Source organism: Salmo salar, chromosome 18 (assembly GCF_965601325.2).
Source record: "Salmo salar chromosome 18, fSalSal1, whole genome shotgun sequence".
Classification (NCBI taxonomy): Eukaryota; Metazoa; Chordata; class Actinopteri; order Salmoniformes; family Salmonidae; genus Salmo; species Salmo salar.
This window is the reverse complement of record NC_138308.1, coordinates 8,655,939-8,680,060: the sequence shown is the minus strand read 5'-3', so window position 1 is coordinate 8,680,060 and position 24,122 is coordinate 8,655,939. Positions and strand designations below refer to the sequence as shown.

Here is a 24,122-nt window from a genome sequence, read left to right as displayed (position 1 = left end):
TAGACACAGTAAGTGCTAATATGGTCTATATAGACACTGTATAGACCATATTAACACTTACTAATTCCATTGTCTCTCTGATACAGCCTGCAATGGTGTTAAATTCTTTGAGAATGATCTTCATTCTTCTAAAGTAAGCCATTGATTGCTGTTCAATACAGTTCCTTATAGCAGTTTCGAGATTACTATTCCCATGCAGTGAACGAGACATAATAACCTTATTGTAACATAGGTTAAAAGCTGATACAGACTAATAATACGTTAAAAAGCATTATACCTAGTCTTTAAATAAGGCCACTCCATTGGACTGAAAAAGAACAAACAGCCAAACACTGTCAAACAAATCTTTTCAAAGGAAAAAGGGTTATTTTGGCTCAAAGACAAATCTATTTTGGTGTGATTATTAATTGTGACAGATCCATAATCATTTAATGATTGTTGCATTAGAATAAACGGCATGTCTTTTGTGTTATAATTCCGCGCATCTTGACAAACAAGACCCATTAAACAGCCCTATGGCCTTTTTCAAGAGCGATGATTACGCTAATTAAAACGGCAAAACATCTGTGAGGTGCCGTGGACGTGCCAGAATTAAACAGGTCATTAAATCAGCCGGGGGAAATGTCAACATCCACACCGCCTGTCGCTCTGAGACTAGTTCACATTCATCAGGAATGAACGTACTGAATATAAAACACAACCGAACTCCTTCAATAAAGGAAGGGGCAGCATTGACACAAAACGCAACAAAATGTTTTTTATTCGACTACAATTTGAGATAGTAGTCAAATTCAAAAGCCAATGTTCTGTACATCCATCCATCTATGGATGTGCGTGAGCCTACGAGAGATTCTTCTGTTCTTAGAGACCAGTCTATGGTCAAGATATTTTGAAGATTTCCCCTTATCTGTAGCATCTCAGTTGAGACATGGAGATATTTTCCTGGGGTCATATCCCGGAGCTTCTGGAGTTGCGTCCGTTTTTCATATTTGTTTGTTTTTAAATCTAGTGAAACCAGCTAGTGATCCCATTGATATGCTATTACAAGGTACACGTGTCCCTGTTCACGGCAGAACCTTCACAACAATGCACGACGACTACTTTTCAACCATTTAATAGGATTGTTGTTGTTGTTATTCCACTCCTGACAACAACTGCTTTCCCCCGTAAGTGTTTCAACATGTGCCCGAGGAATTTGTCGATGCATTTCACAACAAATCAACATAGGTCAGAGGCCAAGCTTGGCCTGCAGTAAAAACCCACTGAAAAGGACTCCTTAACATGGAGAGAAGGAAACAGGATTTTCCTGCTTAAAAAACAGTATCTTCTCCGCTCAAGGCATTATGTTCAAAGAGATTAATAAACGGAGATGCTATTGATACGGTGGCTACGCCGCTCTAGGCTGTACGCTGGTCATGTTCAATGAAAACACTCGTCTTGCTAACATTTAAATGGCTATATGCAGGCTAAATATTTTTTTTTACATACAGCAAAAGCATATTCACAGATGCGAATTGCTTCAAGCCATTGTTTTGAGTCCACTGGTTCAACAGCATTATGCCAAGGACACAGGATGAGATGATGTACATATAAAAGGGTCTTTCCAAGAGAAGTTAAACATAATCTGAGAACAGGCCAAATGGAATATCACCCTCATAAAAATCTGTCATTTTCTTTGAGCGTTGGGGGGGTCGTGCAATGTTTAAGAAATGATCCACAATAACCACACAGTGCTAGCAGTGCAAGTTCATTGTGAAACCATTTCAAATTACAGGAAGTAGTTTAAGTTATGATCATCCAGAGTGTTTCGATGCCACTCTTGTGGAAACACTGTGTTGTCATGTCACCAATGTCTAGTGTCAGGAGCCTAACACTTAAGTTATCTTGATTGAATGACTTGCTTTTAAAAATGTATTTCCAACACCCAAAGTGTTGTGAGCTCAACACTGTCAAGTGTTCTTGATTGAATGACTGTTAGTTTTAAAATACCAGTTTCCAAAACAGTGTTGGAAGCCTAACACAAAAAAAAAAGGGGTCAATTTAAGGGTCAACTTAAAATTATATTTTTTTTTTAAGTGGGTGTTAAAATGCTAAGGAGATTTTGCTTAGGTTGCACCCAAACCTTTGAAACAGCTAGGCTTCAGTATTATTGAAAATCAACATAATTAACAATAGTAAATACTGCTTGATAAATTACAAATGTTACATGTTAAAGCAATGTTTTTAGAATGATTTGTCCAATTTGATCTTAGTTTTAGGCACCAGAAATGAACAGTCTAATGTTTTGTGTATGAAAACCATTCCAATCTTTTGCTCTGGTCTCAATCAATATGCATTTTTTAAATAATCGCAATCAAAGTGAGCACAATAACCCATATAGAGCACTTTGAAGTGATTAACATTGTTAAACTCTTTCTCACTAAAGGACTGTTAAATAGATTAATTAGCTCATCTTCATATCTGACAGCCTCTCACACACACAGAGTCCTATATAGTAGGCTCCAGCGTGCAAATTATTAGTAAGTCTTCGCACATTCAGACAATCGTCATCTGGATGGTCTCAGAAACTCAATGAAAACATATACTGTAGAGCAAATGTCTTTTTTCCACAGCAAAATGTCCACCCACAAATAAACAATAGTATCATGTAAAAGTGATTACGAAAACTATTGCCAATGATAATGACACTTATACACTTAACACTAAAAGGGCCAGTGCAGTCAAAAACATGCATTTCCTGTGTTTTATACATATTTCCACACTATGAGGTTGGAATAATACTGTGAAATTGTGAAAAGATGATGCCCTTTTAGTGTAAGAGCTGATTGAAAAGTTTTTGTGGGATGGAGTTTTGGCCTGACATCACCAGGCAGTGAATTAGTTAATATACCATAAGAGAGTTCCCAAACCCCTCTGCCAATAACAGTTCGTTTTCAGACCACTCCCAGACAGTCCAAGCTAAATTGTTGCTTGAGACATTTCTCTTCGATATGAAGCTATTTTTGTTTCTTTTAGACAAATGTTTATTGAAAATAATCACAGTAAGGTACTTAATTGTTACTCAGAAATGAAAAACAGCTCGTTCTCTTGTCTGTGGAATTCATTGTAGTGCTCTGCTTTTTCAGATGCTCAACGTTTTAAGCCGTTTCGGTCAAGTAAACTTTTTATGCCAGTGAGTGACTGATTCAGCAAGACTATGAGAATAGGATACAGCGTTTGGGAGTGGGTGCACAAATGGGTGAAAAGCAAACAACGGAGGTGGATAAATCCAGATTACCTTGGAGCAAAGCAATCATTTTGCATTGTTAACATAATAATGTAAGGTTATGAATAACGGCAATTAACAGACTTGCTATTTTTCCGCATTAAATTTGAAACGACAATAATGAATATTGCAATCGGCATTATTGGGGGGGGGGGGGGGGGGGCATTTGGGAGAGAGGTCATTGCAGATCAAAATATGATCAAAGTGCAAAGAAACTACAAAAGACTGGCATCAAATCTACTGGGTACACAACAACATTGTTAATCATCGCTCAGACTCTTTACAGCCATAGAGTAGGCTTCTCAGAAATATCCTGTGCTTCTTGTTTAAGCCGAGGAACAATGGCATCTTTCTCAGCATGGGTGAAGGCCAACACCAAAGCCTCCGTTTCATGTCTCATACCCTCTCTGTTGACACAATTTACAGTTTATGACTGCTCAGAACAGTTTACAGCAGCCAAATTTCATTTTGCACTGGCAAATCCTATCGCACATTATCCTGTACATTGCATTAGGACCCTAATCTCTTCTTTCTCTACCTCCTCAGAAGAAAGGAGCGCCTTCATGATTAACCCACTTTACAGCAATAAATAAACGCATCATCCAGTAATGTACACCAGATTTAATTGGAAGGAAAAAGGCCCAGAAATGCTCAAATCACAGAAATGTAATGGAAAATAGCACACACAGCAGCCACCATGGAGTGCTCAGAGAATTAATTTGAACATTCCATAATTCTCATCTTATACAGGCTTTGTTTTTTTATTGTTATGTACAGTATCCTGACATTTCCTTTCAAAATTGTACAGGTACAAACATCTTCTCTAACAAACTTTATGAAATTAACTGAGAAATTACACAAATCTTTACAAAAATGTAATTTTCTTTCTCTTCTGGGTTTATGTCACATATATCCCATGTTGCTTTTGGTTTCCCATCTTTGTTTGGCTTCAAACCTGAAACAATATTAAAATACTGATTTAGCAAAAAACCTATTTTGAGTACTTGGAATAAAATTCCTGCAAAATGTATTCTCTTTTACAGAAAAGACAACAATTAATTTCTGTATGAAATATACATATTTCCAAGTTCTTGAGAGCTTGAAATGACAGTAAGTTGAGTGTAGTTCTTATACATTGGCATAACACATTTTACACATGTTCTACCCATGACATCCACTGTGACAGTTCAAAATGGCGTCTATCTAATTTTACGAGACGGCTACAGAACACGCTTTCTCTGTATAGGCGAAACGTAGCATGTACGCATACCTGTGTATGAAATAAGTGGGAAAGAAGCTGGCAAGCTAGGCAAATATGCATAATAAAATGTATGTCACTAACAAACTGCGATGTAATGTAAATTCAGGAGATAATTGTGGGGAGGAGAGCAAAAAGACAACACACCCCCAAGCGATTTGCGTCTTCCTTTTCTGGGCTGCCCGAGAAGCCTCCGCTTCCTGTTTGCTTTGCACAAAGTCACGGCAATCGGCGGCTTGAGCGATTTTCACGGCCAGCTATTGAGAGGGAGACAAAGACAAGGCCCATTAGAGGATGTAAATCAGTCTCTCTGGCAAGCAGAGCTCTTCCGACTGATGTGTCAGGGTGGCTTCCCATGAGTGCCTCGGGTCTCCGTTTTGTCTCACCCCGACCATGATGCAACGACAGTCATGATGGCATAAAGATCCCTGGGTTGGTGAAGAAAAAAAAACATGGTACATACACACAGACAACTGCTTAACAGTAATAAGACAGTCAACCATTTACCACGAACGTGCAAAAATAAAATGTCATGACCTTTACTAAATCGTTTGAATGTACACTAAAAGGAGACCTTGCGCAGTTCTTTAAATGAAAAGTTTAAGGAATGACTGTGACTGCAAGTGGCAAACACATTCTGTTCAAATCCCAGGGAGGAAGTGCATGTACTGTAGAGCAGAATAATCCCAATAACCCCAGTCACATAGAAGTACGAGTAACAAAAGGGAAAAATCCTGTCACTCCCGAGATAGGTTTATTATTCGACCGAAGGAAAAGTTTGATAAACACTTAGAACAAATCACCCTTTCTAAAATGCATAGAGTACAATCAGGGGAAAGAAGGAAAAAAAGTCTTAAGGTAATGAAGAAATGTGCCACCATTTCTTAACTGGAAAAAAAAAACCTGCTGGTGATTTTTTTTCTTTCAATTATAATTAAGTGGGATAAACTTTATTAGAAAGACTAAAACTAAAATATCTCCTAATGCATGCTGGGATTAAGCAGGTCAGAGCGAGCAGCCAGGACAAATGTAACTCTAAAGGCTTTTTATCACCATATTTCAGGAACCAAGGGTGTAAAATGTTCTAATTTGGGATACATTAAAAGCCATAAAGGTCTTTCAAAAAGATTAATGGTACTTTGCTTGGATTTAAGATAAGGGCTTCAGCTGGCTGCAAGTACTGGGCTCTGGCTGGGCCCTCGAGGCATTAATCTATACAGTCACTTGGAAGATTTGTAAAAGCGTCTGCATAACCTGAAGCTAACATACTATGACAGTTTTCTAATTCCTTGCCATTTTTTATAGGTTTTATAGCCAATAAATTATGTTTTCTAGTCGGAATGCTGGAGAAAGGGAAAGTTACAATGGGTGATCATTCTCCTGTTGGGAGTAGATTTGCCAGCAGATAATTCTCATCAGGGCGTTTTGAGCACCATGTTTAAGTGGTGTAGGTACTAAATGCATTTGCTTGGCTGTGGCACACGCTGGGATTGTACATCTAAAGGTTTATTAAATTATTGGTTTATTAAATCTCAGAAAGGCTCCTGTGTTCACACATTTTCCAAAAATAAAGTAATTGGGTAAAAGGCATAGTGTTGAGAGAAAATAAAATGAAATCGGAGGATGCTAAATGGCTCCTTTTGAAGTTTACACCCAGAGATGTATACTCTTTACAACACAAGGATTACCCACATTAACCTGCTCTCCTGTGTGGATCATTTGAAATGCAAAGGTGTAGAAACCACGCCTTCCTAAACATTCTTCCGAAACCAAAATGAAAACCCTCACATTCCCCCCTATTCTCTTCCAAATGAAGCCACTGAGCGGTTACTATATTTAAAGCGTTAAAGGTCTTTAATTTTTTTATCAGTTCAGTCTACAATCCCTGATTGTCTTTACTGGGGCTCAACATTAATGTCAACCAAGTTACCTAGGCGACAGAACAGATCAAAGAGACAAAAAAGCCCTCAAATGTCTGATTAATCAAGCCTGCAAACAGCTTATTTCTTTTAGCCTGCATGCAAGTATGAAAATGAGATTCCGAGAGCAGTACATTGTGCAGATTTGTTCATTCTTATCTGAACAAAGCCAGCGGCAGCTTATTTCATGGATCACTGGCACTGTCAGCGCTGTGGCGCCGAGCAGGTGACGGCTCCTCTTTCTGTGGCGAGAACAAAATTAGCAAAAAGTCGGCACAAATTAGCCTCTCATATTTTCAGTAATATGACATTATTTTTCATTTACTTTTTTGATCCACTTTTCAGGATTTTTTTCTCCCCCTCCTTCTTGCGTCTTAGTGCCAAATCCTTTCACATCACAAGCCAGCAGAAATTAAAAAATGTGCTGCCAGAATAAAAAATACAAAGCTAGAAAAAAAAGGAGACATGAGCCTACACAACAGGAAAAAAACTCATGTGTTCTTTGTTTAAGGCAGTCACACAAGCCAATCCATGTTTCCTTAAAACCCATATTAAAAAAAGATTTAGTGTCCGATACCATCAATTTTCCCCCCAAACCATTGTCTTTCCTTGAAAGTCTGCCCTGAGCACAGCCTCTGTTTAACACAAGGTTTATTCAAAGGATTAATACTGTGACCTTTGGAAGGTTTGCAGGCAGAATATTCATGCTGCATTATACCGCTGCAGCAGCAGCAGCACCTTAGGACCACTAGGCGGGTTAAGACAATAGTAACGCTTTCTGTTGTCACTCATGTTTGGGTCATCATAGAGATTCAAGTGGACCTCCAAATATGGGTCCTCGTTATACTATCTGTCACTTCAGCACAGACCATGTTAAAGATAAGGCTGTGATAAGACATGTCCATTGTATGGACACAAAATAGTACTGAGTAACACGAGGTATTGTCATAGTCCCCCCCCCCCCCTTGAGCTGACTTGTATACTACAGCATAGCCTACTGCATGGACGCTGTGTGCTTCAGTCAATGACATCCCTTCCAAAATAATCAAGACATAGGGGATCATGCCGGTAGTACTACCAGTTTACCAACATGACCGCATACGGTCTTCAGAATGCATAGTTATCAGTAACTTCTGGATCCCTGGATATCCCAAGATACACATTACAAACAACAGCAGCTTCAAAAGACAAATGGTAGGGAGAGAGACGATTCAACTTAAAAACATGACTGCTTTTCTATATGGATAAAATGTTCAAGCTGGTATTAAGAATATGAAATAAATGATGGCTTTAAAGGGAGAAATGGCCTTAAACCCATTCATAAATGTCCTATCCAGGGAAGCCTCTTCCAATTAAAACGAGTGAGAGGTGGATTAACAGGGGCTATGTGGCTTTGCCTCGCTAAATCACCACCCCGAGCTGCTCCGCTGCATTTGACGTGTAAACGATTAATGACCAGCCTAATTCCCTTATCACACTACCTTAATGCCTAAATAATGTGGCCTTAGTCAACTTTGGGAAGCAGGGCTATATAAGAATGGAATGAATATCAGATTAGCAGCTCATATGTAATTTCAATCTAATTTCGAAGAATCGAGGTAGGGAGGAAAAAAGGAAAATGGATTTCTAGTCTGAAAAGTCAGATTGTTATGCTTCAAATTGATCTTGTTGATGTCATGTAAAAGCATTACTGCGACAATGAAGCATAAAGCAGTTTGTCCACTAAATTGCTTTGATGTCATTCAATCTATTTCCAATTATTGGTTGTCCTATCTGTGCAGGTTAAACAAAGAAATGCCTATGCTGATAAGAAGAATTAGGTCTAGTTCAACCCCCTGAAAAAGCCAGGGAGGAAACATGACAGTTAATATTCTGTGTATCTGTGGAAAATATAACATCTGTGATCAAAGTGATAATGGATAACCGAAAGTCTTGACAATGATTTGAGTGAAGTCTTGCTCAAATGGAATGCCTAGGCCTAAAGCTTCACCTCTACGAGTGTTAGATTATGCTGATGTGCTCTTATTTCACTGTGAGCCAAATGGTGTGTAGGGCCATGCAATAGAATGTAGCTAGAAGCTACCTTAAACCAACACCTAGCTACGGTACACCATCAAGAGGTTCGGAGTTTTCTTCTCTGCATAACGGCTACAAAAGGGTTGGGATGACAATCCCATGACCCAAGTCTGAGACCAGGTCAAGGCAACACATGAATTTGGGAATTGGTGTCAGAAGTGTGATGGCGCTACCGTGAGACCATCGAAAGTGTGCCCAGGCATTAGGAACTTGACAAGGAGAAGGAAAGGGTAGAAGAAAGGTAAGTGTAGCAACTTTAACCCAACATCTATTAACTTCGTCAAGAGGTTTGGATCCCTTTGGTAAGCTAAGGTGTTGGCCGCTGGAACCGGTTGAGTCCTGGACGGGGGGTGAAACCTGGTCAATAGGAATGTAACGATTCACCGATACGCATCGGTCCACGGTTCAAATGTTTACGATATGAGTGCATCATTTATTTAGTTATTTAACCTTTATTTAAGAACTAGGCAAGTCAGTTAAGAACAAATTCTTATTTACAATGACGGCCTACAAAAAGGCAAAAGACCTCCTACGGGGACGGGGGCTGGGATTAAAATTAAGAATAAATTAAATAAAAATATAGGACAAAACAAACATCACGACAAGAGAGACAACACTACCTAGAGAGACCTACGACAACAACATAGCATGGCAGCAACACATGACAACACAGCATGGCAGCAACACAACATGACAACATGGTAGCAGCGCAAACCAGGGTACAGACATTATTGGGCACAGACAACAGGGCAAGAAGGTAGAGACAACAATACATCAAGCAAAGTAGCCAGAACTGTCAGTAAGGGTGGCCATTATTGAGTCTTTGAATGAAGAGACTGAGATAAAACTGTCCAGTTTGAGTGTTTGTTGAAGCTCATTCCAGTCGCTAGCTGCAGCGAACTGAAAAGACGAGCGACCCAGGGATGTGTGTGCTTTGGGGACCTTTAACAGAATGTGACTGGCAGAACAGGTGTTGTATGTGGAGGATTAGGGCTGCAGTAGATATCTCAGATAGGGGGGAGTGTCCATGGGAAGTCCATGGGAACCCAAACTGATCCAAATGTAGCATGCATCAAGGTCAGAAAATCAATTCAAACGTCACGAATTGCCGGTTCACAAAAATGTTTTGCACAAATGACTTTCTATACCTTCGGAAAATACCTCTCATCTTTGGTGACAACTGCGTCTTCTCCTTCAGTGTTGAACTAAGCAAGTCATTAAGTTGACAGTCATTGATCTACAAGTCATTTTGCATGACGAATAACCCCAGGCAATATCAGTGGCCTAGTTGAACTGTGCGCAACTGTGCGTGCTAAACAACGAGAGGTAGCTCTATTCCTGATCTGGCACATGTGCACGTCACCTTCATCATTCACATGTTTGTGAAATGGCTTGCACGATATTAGGCTTTATTAGTTGAGTCACAACCAATGTAATTTGCCAGGTAATTTTTTTCATCAAATGCGCTGTTGAAAAAGGTGTTTTACCAGAAGAAAAATGGCCTAAGCTGCCGCCGGAGAGACAACTCTCATCTGGCTATAGGTAGGATACATGCTGATCGGGGTTTAGCCTAGATTCGATTTCATTTTGATTGTTCAGGTTCACCATCAGTAATAGTTTTGCTTGAAATAATCAGTATATATAGACATTTTTTGGATATAAAGGGTAATCATTTCATAATGAGGACAACAATCACTTTTGCTACCCGCACTGCATGGTCGAAAAGCAGGAGAAGAAGAGTCCATCAAAACTTACAAAAACTGTCTAAACCACTTGATTATGAGATGGGGTGAAATTCAAAGTTGTGCTATACACTTAGTGGTCATTTTATTAGGTACACCCATCTAGTACTGGTTCGGATCCCCCCCTTTGCCTCCAAAACAGCATGAATTCCTAGGGGCATGTAAACATTGCTCAATTGGTATGAATGGACCTAAGGTGTTCCAGGAAAACAATCCCCACACCAATACACCACCAGCCTGTACCATTGACACCAGGAAGGTTAGGGCCATGGACTCATGCTGCATACGCCAAATCCTGACTCTGCATGAAGCAATGTCCGGACCAGGCAATGTTCTTCCACTCCTCAATTGTCCAGTCTTGGTGATCTCGGTGCCCACTGAAGCCACTTGTTCTTGTTTTTAGCTGATAGAAATGGATCCCGAGGTGGTCGTCTGCTACAATAGCCCATCCGTGACAAGAACCGACAAGTTGTTGGTTCTGAGATGCCGTTCTGCACACCACTGTTTTCAAGTAATCCTTGACCTAGAGCGGAAATTCTTGTTACGGTTCCACCTCGAAGACTGACGCAGGCTGCTAATGCATATTCAGGACTTGGGGTGGGAACATTGTGGTGATTTCCACGTGTAGCAGAGAAATAACATATAGGGCACTGACTGACAGCTCTCAGTGTAACTAGCTAGCATGCTAACCTTAGCTAGCTAATGAAAGTTTATGAAGACATGGTGATTTCCACGTGTAGCAGAGAAATAACATATAGGGCACTGACTGACAGCTCTCAGTGTAACTAGCTAGCATGCTAACCTTAGCTAGCTAATGAAAGTTTATGAAGACAGGCAATACTGTAAGTCAGGTGAAAATAATTATTTCAGAAAAATAAATACCTGTCAAGCATTGCCGGTTCTAGACCATTTCAACTGGGGGGGCCAAGCTGGGGCCAGTTGTACTGTTAGAGGGGCCAGTTACATTAATAACGGATGTAAAAAAAAAAGAACGATAGCAAAAATTAGTTATGTAAAAATGATTTCATACTCCACATTTAGGGGGGCCACAAGGGGGTCCAAAATTGTTGTCACAGGGGCTTCCTTCCCCCCAGAACCGCTAGTGCTGTCAAGAGATGAGTCTCAGCTAAACCGTGCCTAAACGAGCTGTTGACATATTTTCGGGTTGATGTTTGTCTGACTCTTGCCATTTGATAACTCCAGTGAAACAGTGTCAGATTCCAGACGTCATTCCTATTTGGAAACGCACACCGACATGGTCAAATAGCTACATTCTTTGTTCTCTCTGTTATCATGTCAGCAAGCTAGCTAGCTAGCTAGCTATATATCAATGCATTATCTAAATTGCGACTGCAAATCCACAATAGAAATAGAACGAATATAAGCTCCAGTAATATGGTTAGCCTAACTATTGAACGTTTTGGAGGGAGTATTGAAGCAATGGGCGAGTTCGTTTTGTATGGCCAGGTGCCCCGGGTGGGTTGAGATTTCTCTTTAGGATCAATGAAATAGTAGAAAATAAGCAAACCCTGCACACCTGGCCATGCAAAATTAATTGGCCTAAAACATTATTGCTCAAAACCATTCATCTTGTGGCGACTGGGGGAGCGGGGTTCTAAAATGCAATCATATGACGCAATTTGACATTTATAAAATTATCATTTTTTTAATGCAGACTGGCAACAACAAAAAAATGTATTCAACAAATTTCCAAATAGATTACGATAATTTGCTGGTAAAAAAAGGGTAGGTGCGAAAACATTAGTTTGGACAACATTTTTAAATTTGCTCCATGGCAAGGCGGCCAAGTGTAGGTCGTCACTAGTTAACACATTTTAACTACATTTTCTCTACTTAAAATCAGATTTGAAACCTAACTCTCACCATAACCCTAACTACACTGCTAACCTTAGCCTAACCTTAAATTAAGACCAAAAAGCTCATTTTTGTTTTCATGAATTTGTACAATATAGCCAATTTGGACTTTGTGGCTGTTTTATCTAGTGGAAACCCAAGAGTAGGCTACAGAGAAAAGCTGTTTGGCTCTCATACGCCTCGCAAATAGGAAGAACTTATCAGCAGGTATTTCTGACTAATAAACATTTCCAGGTTGGATGGTGGTCAACATTTAAATAAAACACAGGCCTGAAAAGAAATGTAGGCTAAAAATAATTTGCACGTCATCTCATAGGAAAAGACAAGTAAGACTTCAAGGCGAAATATATCATACTTTGACAAAGATGATGACTTATTGACTTATTGTGCATTCAAAAGTATTCAGACCACTTTACTTTTTCCACATTTTGTTAAGTTACAGCCTTATTCAAAAATGTATTAAATAGTTTTTTCCCCTCATCAATCTACACACAATACCCCATAATGACAAAGCAAAAACAGGTTTGTAGAAATTCCCACATTTATAAAAAAAAACTGAAATATTACATTTACATAAGAACTCAGACCCTTTACTCAGTATTTTGTTGCAGCTCCTTTGGCAGCGATTACAGCCTCAAGTATTCTTGGGTATGATGCTACAAGCTTGGCACAACTGTATTTGGGGAGTTTCTCCCATTATTCTCTGCAGATCCTCTCAAGCTCTGTCAGGTTGGATGGGGAGTGTCGCTGCACAGCTATTTTCACGTCTGTCCAGAGATGTTCGATCGGGTTCAAGTCTGGGCTCTGGCTTGGCCACTCAAGGACATTGAGACTTATCCCGAAGCCACTCGTGCGTTGTCTTGGCTGTGTGCTTAGGGTCTTCGTCCTGTTGGAAAGTGAACCTTCACCCCAGTCTGAGGTCCTGAGCACTCTGGAGCAGGTTTTCATCAAGGATCTCTGCACTTTGCTCCATTCATCTTTCCTTCGATACTGACTAGTCTCCCAGTCCCTGCCGCTGAAAAACATCCCCACAGCATGATGCTGCCACCACCACCATGCGTCACCGTAGGGATGGTGCCAGGTTTCCTCCAGACGTGACGCTTGGCATTCAGGCCAAAGAGTTCAATCTTTTTTTTTTTTTTTTGGTCTTTAGGTGCCTTTTGGCAAACTCCAAGCGGGCTATCAATTTATTTTAGTAGGCAATTATTTTTTCATGATTGCCATTTTATTGCCAGTCTGTCATTAATTAATTAAACTGTTTTTCTTATTAGCTTATAAAACTGTTGATGGTTCATTATTGTAAGTGTGAGTTCAAAGCTTGCTAATAAGCCTTCCCTACTCAGAAGAGGCAAGATAATGGAATATGTACAAAGCGGGCAAACTTTCAGACTCTTTTTCAGTCCCTAAAGATGACAGTATCTAGCATCAGATTATTAGGGAACAGAAAAATAGAGACATGCGTTATACCACTGGCTGTTCGGCAGCATCTTCCCAGGAGTGGCTCTCTTTTTGCATGTCATGTAACGCTGTTTGTCAAATTGGCAGCAAGATTACATAAACCTCTTACACGACTGCCCCCTGAACGACAGTAATGATCATCTTTATTGAGAGAATATGACTCAGGAAATCCTTTTACAGAGGAGTGGCTTCTGTCTGGCCACTCTACCATAAAGGCCTGATTGGTGAAGTGCTGCAGAGATGGGAGGACCTTCCAGAAGGACAACCATCTCCACAGAGGAACTCTGGAGCTCTGTCAGAGTCACCTTCCTGACCAAGGCCCTTCTCCCCCGATTGTTCAGTTTGGCCCGGCGGCCAGCTCTAGGAAGAGTTTTGGTGGTTCCAAACTTCTTCCATTTAAGAATGATGGAGGCCACTGTGTTCTTGGGGACTTTCAATGCTGCATAAATGTTTTGGTACCCTTACCCAGATCTGTGCCTCGACACAATCCTGTCTCGGAGCACTACGGACAATTTATTCGACCTAATGGCTTGGTTTTTGCTCTGACCTTATATAAACAGGTGTGTGCCTTTCCAAACATGTCCAATCAATTGAATTTACCACAAGTGGACTCTAATGAAGTTGTAGAAACATCTCTGGGATGATCAATGGAAACAGGATGCACCTGAGCTTGATTTCGCACCGAATCGTTTCAAACTACAACGTATTGTTCCTGTATCGTATCGGAGCCCATGTATCTAGATATGTATCAAATCGTCTTGATAGGAAAAGATGCACATCCCTATTGGTCAATATACAATTTCAGTCAAATGTTTTCTGATGACAAATAGTCTTTATTCTGTAGGTGTAAAAAAACAAGTCCAAGTACATGAAAGCATAACTGGCATTGGTTGTCTGGTGAGACTATTTGACTGCTTATCTAATCAAAGCCATGAGCTGTATATCCTCACCATATTATGTTCTATTCAATATGCATTGTCATATTCTCTCAATAAAGATGATCATTACTGTCGTTCAGGGGGCAGTCGTGTAAGAGGTTTATGTAATCTTGCTGCCAATTTGACAAACAGCGTTACATGACATGCAAAAAGAGAGCCACTCCTGGGAAGATGCTGCCGAACAGCCAGTGGTATAACGCATGTCTCTATTTTTCTGTTCCCTAATAATCTGATGCTAGATACTGTCATCTTTAGGGACTGAAAAAGAGTCTGAAAGTTTGCCCGCTTTGTACATATTCCATTATCTTGCCTCTTCTGAGTAGGGAAGGCTTATTAGCAAGCTTTGAACTCACACTTACAATAATGTACCATCAACAGTTTTATAAGCTAATTAGAAAAACAGTTTAATTAATGACTGACTGGCAATAAAATGGCAATCATGAAAAAAGAAACCGAGGGTGCTAAGCTTCCACTACCACCAATTAAGGCCTAATTACAAACAAATTATATATGTGTTTTGCTGTGGGCTTTAATTTAAAAAATGGCTTTAATTAAAAGAGAAAACATGCTAATTAATTAAACAGCACAAAAAATCTACATTGAAAAGTATGCTTTGTCTATCAAGTAATTAATGAAATACAATAATCCAAATGAGATTCCCAAGCATTTGATAAAAGCTTAGTACCCATTTCAAAATTAATGGGTGAAAATTTAATGTGAGTCATACAGAGATACAATAAAAGTTCATTCTGTGATAAATTGCTTATGGTGCAGGGAAAACGAACAAAGAAAATACTTTCCTTAACTGTTTCTCAGTCGCCCGGGGGCCTAGCATGGGTAGAGGAAGAGAGCCTCGTGTTCTGATGTGGGGCGGGGACAGCGAAAATCTGATAACGAGTGTTTTCCACAAAAGCAATGCTCATTACATTTTTATTACAAACACGTGGCGTCTTAGGCGAAGGCACTGAGAAGGGAGAACACACAAATAACATTAATAACATGAAAACACTTAGTTCAGCTCTTTGTCTCGCCTAACAAAAGCCTGTTTGTGCCACTTTTGTCTCACAATACTTTAAACAGTGCTTTCTAAAGGGTTTTTGTCAAGGGTGGTTTGGTATTCTTTCGTATATAGCTCTAGTTTTATTGAAATGGTAGAAGTAACGAGGGTTATAATAATCTCAAACCGTTTTGATTGGTATAAGAAGTAGTGATAACCCTACGCAAGTTAGCAACCACAATTTACATGGCTCTAGATCTATATCTCAGACCAACAATGATCTAATGTCAAGTGACTATTAAGTTGGTCCTTTACACCTTATTTAGATATCCAGAGTTACTGTAAGAATCTGGATTGCCACGAGCAGCACCTGGAGATAATTTGGCTTGGATTCCTGTATTCAACTATCTATGGTATATGTTTAATAGTGTCATTTCTCTGGGATCTGTACATTAGTCTACCAGTGTTTAGCCAAGTGGTTATTGTGAACCATGCAGGTGTTTCTTTCCAGAATTGTCTTATTCTTTCGCTTCTGGAATTCATGAAAAGGACATGCGCCTCCCCCCATTGTGTCAAGACTAGAGAGTTTCTGTTTTGAAGTGGTAATGCTACGCTAATAGCTGTGATCAGTGCTAGGGGGAAACTGGTAGCACTAACATGGTGTGACATTTCTTTTTGTCTTGTATTATTCTCTCTTACTCTATAAAGTACTGCCGCGGAGTATTTCAAAGGGGAGCTTACTGCTTGGTTTGTACAGGAAAGGGAAATTAGCAAGTGTTGCAGGACGGATGTCCGCTGAAGAGGCAGTGATTTACAATAAGCATTGGATTAAGTAGTGCATAGCTATTTAACCTACCTACATCTATGGTTGGGGGTAATCTGTTAAACTCTTTAAACCACGTGTGTAATGCATTGTGAATGAATCATAGGCATTTATGAACTTGTGCAGGCAGTTATAAGGAGCCATGAGCTGTTATGAGCAGTTGCTGTACCACTGAATTTCAGTCTTAACTGAATACAGCCTTCGTTTCATTTTCAGGAATGCTTCCTGGAATTCATCTTTCAAATAGAGCTGCTGAATCCTATTAACTCTCTTGACAAAAGGGTGTGCGAGTTATATATAGCACTTAATATTATGCTAATTACGGAAATTAATTACGCTATATGTAACCTACAGCTGTGTAAAATAATGTTCAATAATCAAAGGATGGAGTCGCAAGTGCCCATATTGGAAGACATGCACCACTTAATATACTGAACTAATATTAAGAAGTACTTTAGGGACCAGAAGCTATTCCTAGTATTTTGTGACTTCTATGCCCGGCCTTTGAGAAACAACAAGAAAAGAACGGCTCGGCAAAAGATCAACAAACAAAACTGCACGTGAGAAAAGAAGAAACACTGCCAATCCTATCTGCAAACAATGGTTTTCTAAAATGTAAAAGGTATTAGGGATGAAAACTGAAGGCTTCCTTCAAAACAGGCTCAGTAAGGTACCAGTTAATAATATGAACAGATACCTATGAAGGAAAGTGATTGCTTTGTATCACCTTTTTTTTGGACTTAATACTTAACTTCCAACTTTAAAGAAGAACATAGCTTTTAAAAAGAAGTACTAAAAACAAAGAATTGCAGTCTCTGGAGAATATATTTAAATATATCCTTTAATGAGAACACAATCTCAAAGCAACCGGACAGATGAAAGCGCATGTATCAGAGAATTTTGTAAGGAGCCTTCAAAAAAAAAAAAAAAAAGGTTTTACCAAATTGTTTTCATATTCAGATTAAAAAGAAGAAAGCAAAGGCAACAAAAAAAATAACATTAATTGATTGCGCTAGCTCAAAACACGGCAGAAACAAACAATTCCTTTATTGGGAGGAACCTTATGACAGGCTTTCTTTCAATCTTCAGCCATTTCACTGTGGTTCAAAGAGATACGTGCAATGCTGGTAGATTGAGTATGAAAATGCTGTGATACATAGTTGTTCACAGTGTACTAGGTTTTCTTTACAAATAATGCCTTGGGGGACAGACACACCCTCTTGAGTACTTCACAGCTGTCTATTCCTTTTCCGTTCTTTCCGTGTTAAAAACCTATTCCTGCACTAAAAGGCCTGCCATAATGTCTCTCAAGTGTTATGACCGTAAACAAATGAAACATATAAGCCATTACATACAGTATCAAATGAGACTCTTCAATAATAACCTTGAAATTGATTCTGGCCCCAGTTGAGAATATTGATGCTGTAAATGTTTTTCACCATAGGACTGTCCTGAATCAACGCTAGTGACTCAAACATCATTGCAATGATGTTGAACTCAAGACAGATTAGACATGTGGGTGTAGAATTCTCCACTTAGATGCACTTTTCTCCCGAGCATGTTTCATACACCCCATGACATTATTTATCAATAATAAGGCCACGTAGCCACCACTTTTAGCCAAAGCGATTTACATTTAGACGTTCGGTTCGAATGCAGGAATTTAAGCTGCAACCTAGGTGCTTCCAGCAGCCACTTGAGCCATTTGTAACAAACTCCACTACTCTCAAGTTTATCCACTCTTTAGATACAGTATATTTGGTCCAACATCCACTACTGAGACTGAGCAAAACATCTTTGAAAAGGGACATTGTAGCAGTAACACATAAGTAGGGTTGGGAAACTACCGGTAATTAACAAGTAATCTATGGCAACTTTGGTCATTTATACTTGAATAACTTAAAAAAATATATATATTCATAAATAGTACAATTTATTTATATCTGTGTCCATATTGTCCATTAATTTCTAGTGGATAGACCATATGGTTCAAGAGAAAATATCCTAATGAATTAAAAACATCTAGACAACACGGACATGATTTTTAATTAACTCCGCAACTCTTCCAACTATTGACTTTTTTCACAACTGCCACCAGCTTGGCACCAAAACAACAAAGAAATATCCTTTATATAAAAATATAAAACATATATTTTATGCTGTAAGTCATATTAAACACCAGTGGGATTCATTAAGTTGATGGTTTACATTTAGGATAATGTTTTACAGCTTTGTCTTTCTGTTTTTATTTCTTTATTATTTCATATATTTGCATGTGATAAGGCCACACAAAGGGCCAGAAATAATTAGACACCTGTGATCATTTGAAGTACCCAAAAAGGACACTGTGCTAAAATTCCCTCCAAAACTTGAAAGTTACAACAATTCTGGTAGTTTACAGGTAAAAGTTACCAGTAATATACCCTCTCTTTGCCACCATGAAAACATCAGTAGGCTTGGGTGGTATACCGTATACGGGGATATTTGGAAATAGACACATTTTTCAATACCGTCTAATACATTTGAATTTAAATAGCTACTTTTTAAGTAAACACCTGCAGTGAACTTGTGCAATATGTTAGGGGATAAAGATCACGTTCTTCATTTCACCTGTCACATAATTATTTATTATGAAGCTTACTAGTAGTACCCAGTCACTTGGTGTTTATTTACAAGCACACAACGACGATAGACTGGAGCCTTGTGAGTCACTCACTGTTGTGCAGCACGCCCAGTTGATCAAGTTCGAGTATGGAATTCACAACTAAATGTTTGCCAGCTAGATATCGTATAACTATTAAGTGAACTGTCTAAAATGTGCTAAATGCTTTGCAGTTGTGCATTTGGTTCGCTAATTTAGTAGCTGGTTAGCTATCTAGCGAAGGTTAGCTTTTTCAAAAGTCTGGTTTTGCTTGCCGGTAACGCTGAGAATCCCCTCCTGGATCAAGAGCCTTGCTGTCTAATATTTGTTTTGTACGTGCAGCGAACTGTGAGTAGCATTTTTGAGTTCGGTGTATAACTTTATGAGCTGGGTTGTTTGTTCTGAAAATAGTTTAGGTCAGAGACTGTATAAAATGTTCATAATGCGATTGTTAGCATTCAATATGGGATTTTACATGTACTTGTGCCGGTATTACCGAATATCCCGGTATGGCACAAGGTCGGTATGATAATCTGGATACCGCCCAAGCCTACACATCCGTATCCACTTCTGTACAACATTGTTAACATGCTACAGTAGAATTAATGGTGAAATCTCTATCAATGTCCTACTCATTCACGGTACTGTATGCTGCTTTATTTTCACAAGAAGTAGGTGGAATTTGTAGGTCAGTTGTCATCAGCTCTCATTATCATGTAGAAAACATTTCCCTAAAAAAGCAAGTGATACAGAATAATGAACACAGTCTCTGTCTCACCAATTCTGTTGTACGTGATAGTTCCTTCTGATACTTTGTCCCCCCAAAACTTCAGTCAATTCACTGTTCTCATCATGAGGTAAACACAGCTACAGAGTGAGCTATGGCTGCCAGACTGCTGTCATGCCCATCCTTCATGTTCCTGGCAAGCCACAAGGGAGGTGACAGATAGGCGAAGAACCTCCGCTAAGTCTACCCAAATCCACTAGTGCTCTAAGAGGCTTTCTGGAACTACAGGTGCCACTTTGTCATCCACAAAGCAAGCCATTCAATTTTTCCTTTGGCCACTTGCATTATCGTATTTTATAGTCCATTTTTATATTATGCTGGGTACAAGAATCAGCCTTCAACAAACCGTCTGCTTGCATGTAAAATCAAATCCTTTACTGTGCGTGTCCCCCTTCAACATTTTTAATAGACAACCAGGTTAATGTTACGAGTACGAAGAGCATAACGATTTGCGTGCATGGCCTAACTTTTGTTGAAGTTCATATGTTTAGCTGAACGAAGGTTTAGGTACAGTGCCTTCAGCAAATATTCACACCCCTTTACTTTTCCCACATGTTGTTGTGTTACAGACGGAATTGAAAACGGATTCAATTTAGATTTTTCCTTTGTCACTGGCCTACACATGATACCCCATAATGTCAGTGGAATTATGTTTTCAAAATGTTTACAAATTAATAAAAAAAAGAAAGAAAAGTATTCAACCCCTTTTATGGCAAGCCTAAATAACTTCAGGAGTAATAATAATAAGTTGCATGAACTCACTCGGTGTGCAATAATAGTGTTTAACAAGATTTTTTAATGACTACCTCATCTATGTACCCAACACATACAGATAATTGTAAGGTCCCTCATTCGAGCAGTGAATTTCAAACACAGATTCAACCAAAAGACCAGGTAGGTTTTTCAATGCCTCACCAAGAAGGGTACCTATTGGTAGATGGGTAAAAATATCAATAAACAGACATTGAATATCCCTTTTAGCATGGTGAAGTTATTAATTACACGTTGGATGGTGTATCAGTACACCCAGTCACTACAAAGATACAGGCTTCCTTCCTAACTCAGCTGCTGGGGAGGAAGGAAACTGCTCAGGGATTTCACCCTGAGGCCAATGGTGACTTTAAAACAGTTACAGAGTTCAATGGCTATTTTTTTATTTCACCTTTATGAAATAATGGGAGATGGGGAAAAAACTAAGGATGGATCAACAACATTGTAAATACTCCATAATACTAACCTTATTGACAGAGTGAAAAGGAGGAAGCCTGTACATAATAAAAAATCTTCCAAAACATCCTGTTTATGACAAGGCACTAAAGTAATACTGCAAAAAACGTAGCAATTAACTTTTTGTCCTGAATACAGCATTATGTATGGGGAAAATCCAATACAACACATTACTGAAGCATAGTGGTGGTTGCATCATGTTATGGGTATGCTTGTAATTAGGGATGCACGATATATCGATGAAGATATCGGAATCGGATGATATTAGCTAAAAATGCCAACATTGACATCGGCCCAATGTCTAGTTTAACGCTGATGTGCAAAATCGATGTCAAAGCTGACGTGCATACCTATATAACGTAGGTAGATGACGTAATGACGACACGTAAAATTTGGTGCTACGCGTGCAACACAGCATTCCTAACCTAGCCCACAATGTCTGCTGTGTGGATCGAGCAGTCAACAAGTTGAGCAGGCATTTGAAAGAGTAAGAACATTTCAGCGAGACAACTCGGAAGGCGAAATCCATTAATGCCAAGATAATGGAATTCATTGCCCATGACAATCAACCGTTCTCCGTCGTGGGTGATGTTGGCTTTCGCCGACTGGTCGAGCACCGGTACACACTACCAAGTGTGCTATTTTTCAGATGTTGCCCTACTGGAGTTACACAGTAATAGCATCACTGCTATTAACCTTCACGACTGACATTTGGACCAGCGACATCAGCCCCATGAGCATGCTGACAGCACAGTGGGTTGTTGAGGATTTTGTACTGAGGAAAGTCATATTTCATGCTCATGAATGTGCTGGTTGTCATACCGCTGCTACCATTTCAATGGCATTTGAGAACATGTTTGAAACATGAACACACTAGCAAGCTCCATTCGAACAACTGACACGACAAATAAGCTCGTCAACTCCGCCTGTAGCAGACACGATACCCTCTGTCATGGCGTTGAAATGCCTGCTCAACAAAACTGCCGACTCAGGCTGTGAACAAGCGATTCGGTGGCACTCTCTTTACTGTGTCGCTACCATGCTCGATGCTATGTACAAGGACCGTTACTTCGATGCAGACAAGAAACAGGGTTTACGAGAAATGTTACATACACAGCTGGACAAAATGGAAACGGACACAGTGACAGTGCGCACCGACGAAGAGGACCCATGACAGAAGAGGCCACGGACAGACAGAGCTGAAACTTCACTGCTTGACATGTATGATGAAATCCTGGTTGAGAATGAAACGACTGAACAAATGAAAAACGAAACACAGCAAGTAAGTGAAAGAAATAGGTTTTGATTATGTTTTACTTGTAATGGGGACATACATAAATGCCAACAAAATAACTTTTTGGTCAGTGTGGTGTGTGTAACCTTTATTTAACTAGGCAAGACAGTTATGAACAAATTCTTATTTACAATGACGGCCTACCCCGGCCAAACCTGGACGACGCTGGGCCAATTGTGCGCCGCCCTATGGGAGTCCCAATCACGGCCGGATGCGATATAGCCTGGATTCGAACCAGAGACTGCAGTGACGCCTTTTGCACGGAAATGCAGTGCCTTAGACTGCTACGTCCATGTGTGTGTTAACTATTTAACTGTACTAGAATGCTTAAAAAGGACACACAATTTTTTATATCGGTTATCAGTATCGTTTTTTGGGGGGGGCAAGGAAAATATCGGATATCAGCCCAAAAATGTCATATCGGTGCATCACTACTTGTAATCGTTAAGGACTGGGGAGTTTTTCAGGATAAAAAAAAGAAACAGAAAGGAGCTAAGCACAGGCAAAATCCTGGATCAGTCTGCTTTCCACCAAACACTGGGAGATGAATTCACCTTTCAGCAGGACAATAACCTAAAACACAAGGCCAAATCTACACTGGAGTTGCTTACCAAGAAGACAATGAATGTCCTGAGTGGCCGAGTTACAGTTTTGAATTAAATCTACTTGAAAATCTATGGCAAGACCTGAAAATGGTTGTCTAGGAATGATCAACAACCAATTTGACAGAGATTGAAGAATTTTGAAAATAATAAATGGGAAAATGTTGCACAATCCAAGTGTGGAAAGCTTAGAAATTTACCCAGAAAGACTCACAGCTGAAATTGCTCAGTGTGAATGCTTATGTGAATTACATATTTTTGCATTTCATTTTTTATTTACCCATCTACACACAATACCCCATAATGACAAAGTGAAAACACATGTTTCAAATATTTAAATCATGCATTTTGAATTCTGGCTGTAACACAACAAAATGTGGAGTAAGTCAAGGGATATGAATACTTTCTGAAGACACTGTACATGGCTGACAGACTGAAAAGTGTATGCTGTAATGATCAGGGTTGGGTAGGTTACTTTCTAAATGTAATCCAAAATTGTAATCAGTAACGTAACTTTTGAATTACCCAAACTCAGTAACGTAATCTGATTACATTCCGTTATTTTTAGATTACTTTCCCCTTAAGAGGCATTAGAAGACAGAAATGTTACCAATTGAACAACATCTATTGCAGGATAAATCAATGTTAAAGTTTACATAGCTGGCCATATATGATGTTAAATTTTACTTTATGGGTTGGTTATGTAGGCTTCTTCTTACCCATCGCTTTCGACTACATATAATAAATAACAAGATTAAATTATATCTTTACATTAAAAACCAAAGTTAACAGAAATCTAGTCATTCCAATCAATGTTATACCCCTTGATCTTCAAGAATAGGACTTGTAAATATGGAAGTATAAATTAGCCAAATTGTTTTACCTGAGCATGATCCTAAATATAAGGACTTATTAGCCAGCCCTACACTGTTGTTTATGATTTTGTTTTCATGGAGGACTGATTGGGGTCATTGATTCAAGTTGAAAAATAAATGATGCGCTCATGAAATGGCATGCTTTGAGCACTACTGAAAAGTGCTATTTACATGTGAAAAATGTATGCCATATGCTGCATTTGCTATAGGCCTATGGTTTACCTCTTTGTTGGTGACACTTTGATATCTTGATAATACAGTGAGGGGAAAAAGTATTTGATCCCCTGCTGATTTTGTACGTTTGCCCACTGACAAAGAAATGATCAGTCTATAATTTTAATGGTA

General features: G+C 39.2%; 1 protein-coding gene across 1 annotated transcript in view; it reads right to left on the bottom strand.

The window, feature by feature from the left end:
• Positions 1 to 3,871: 3,871 nt before the first annotated feature.
• Positions 3,872 to 24,122, bottom strand: part of fam204a (family with sequence similarity 204 member A) — a 43,288-nt gene continuing 23,037 nt past the window's right edge. The window contains exons 6-7 of the mRNA XM_014154255.3: positions 4,671 to 4,780; positions 3,872 to 4,220 (exon numbers count right to left, since the gene is read on the bottom strand). Of these exons, the coding sequence (XP_014009730.1) occupies positions 4,169 to 4,220; positions 4,671 to 4,780 (162 nt within the window). The 3' untranslated portion in view covers positions 3,872 to 4,168. The remainder of the gene's footprint in view (positions 4,221 to 4,670; positions 4,781 to 24,122) is intronic.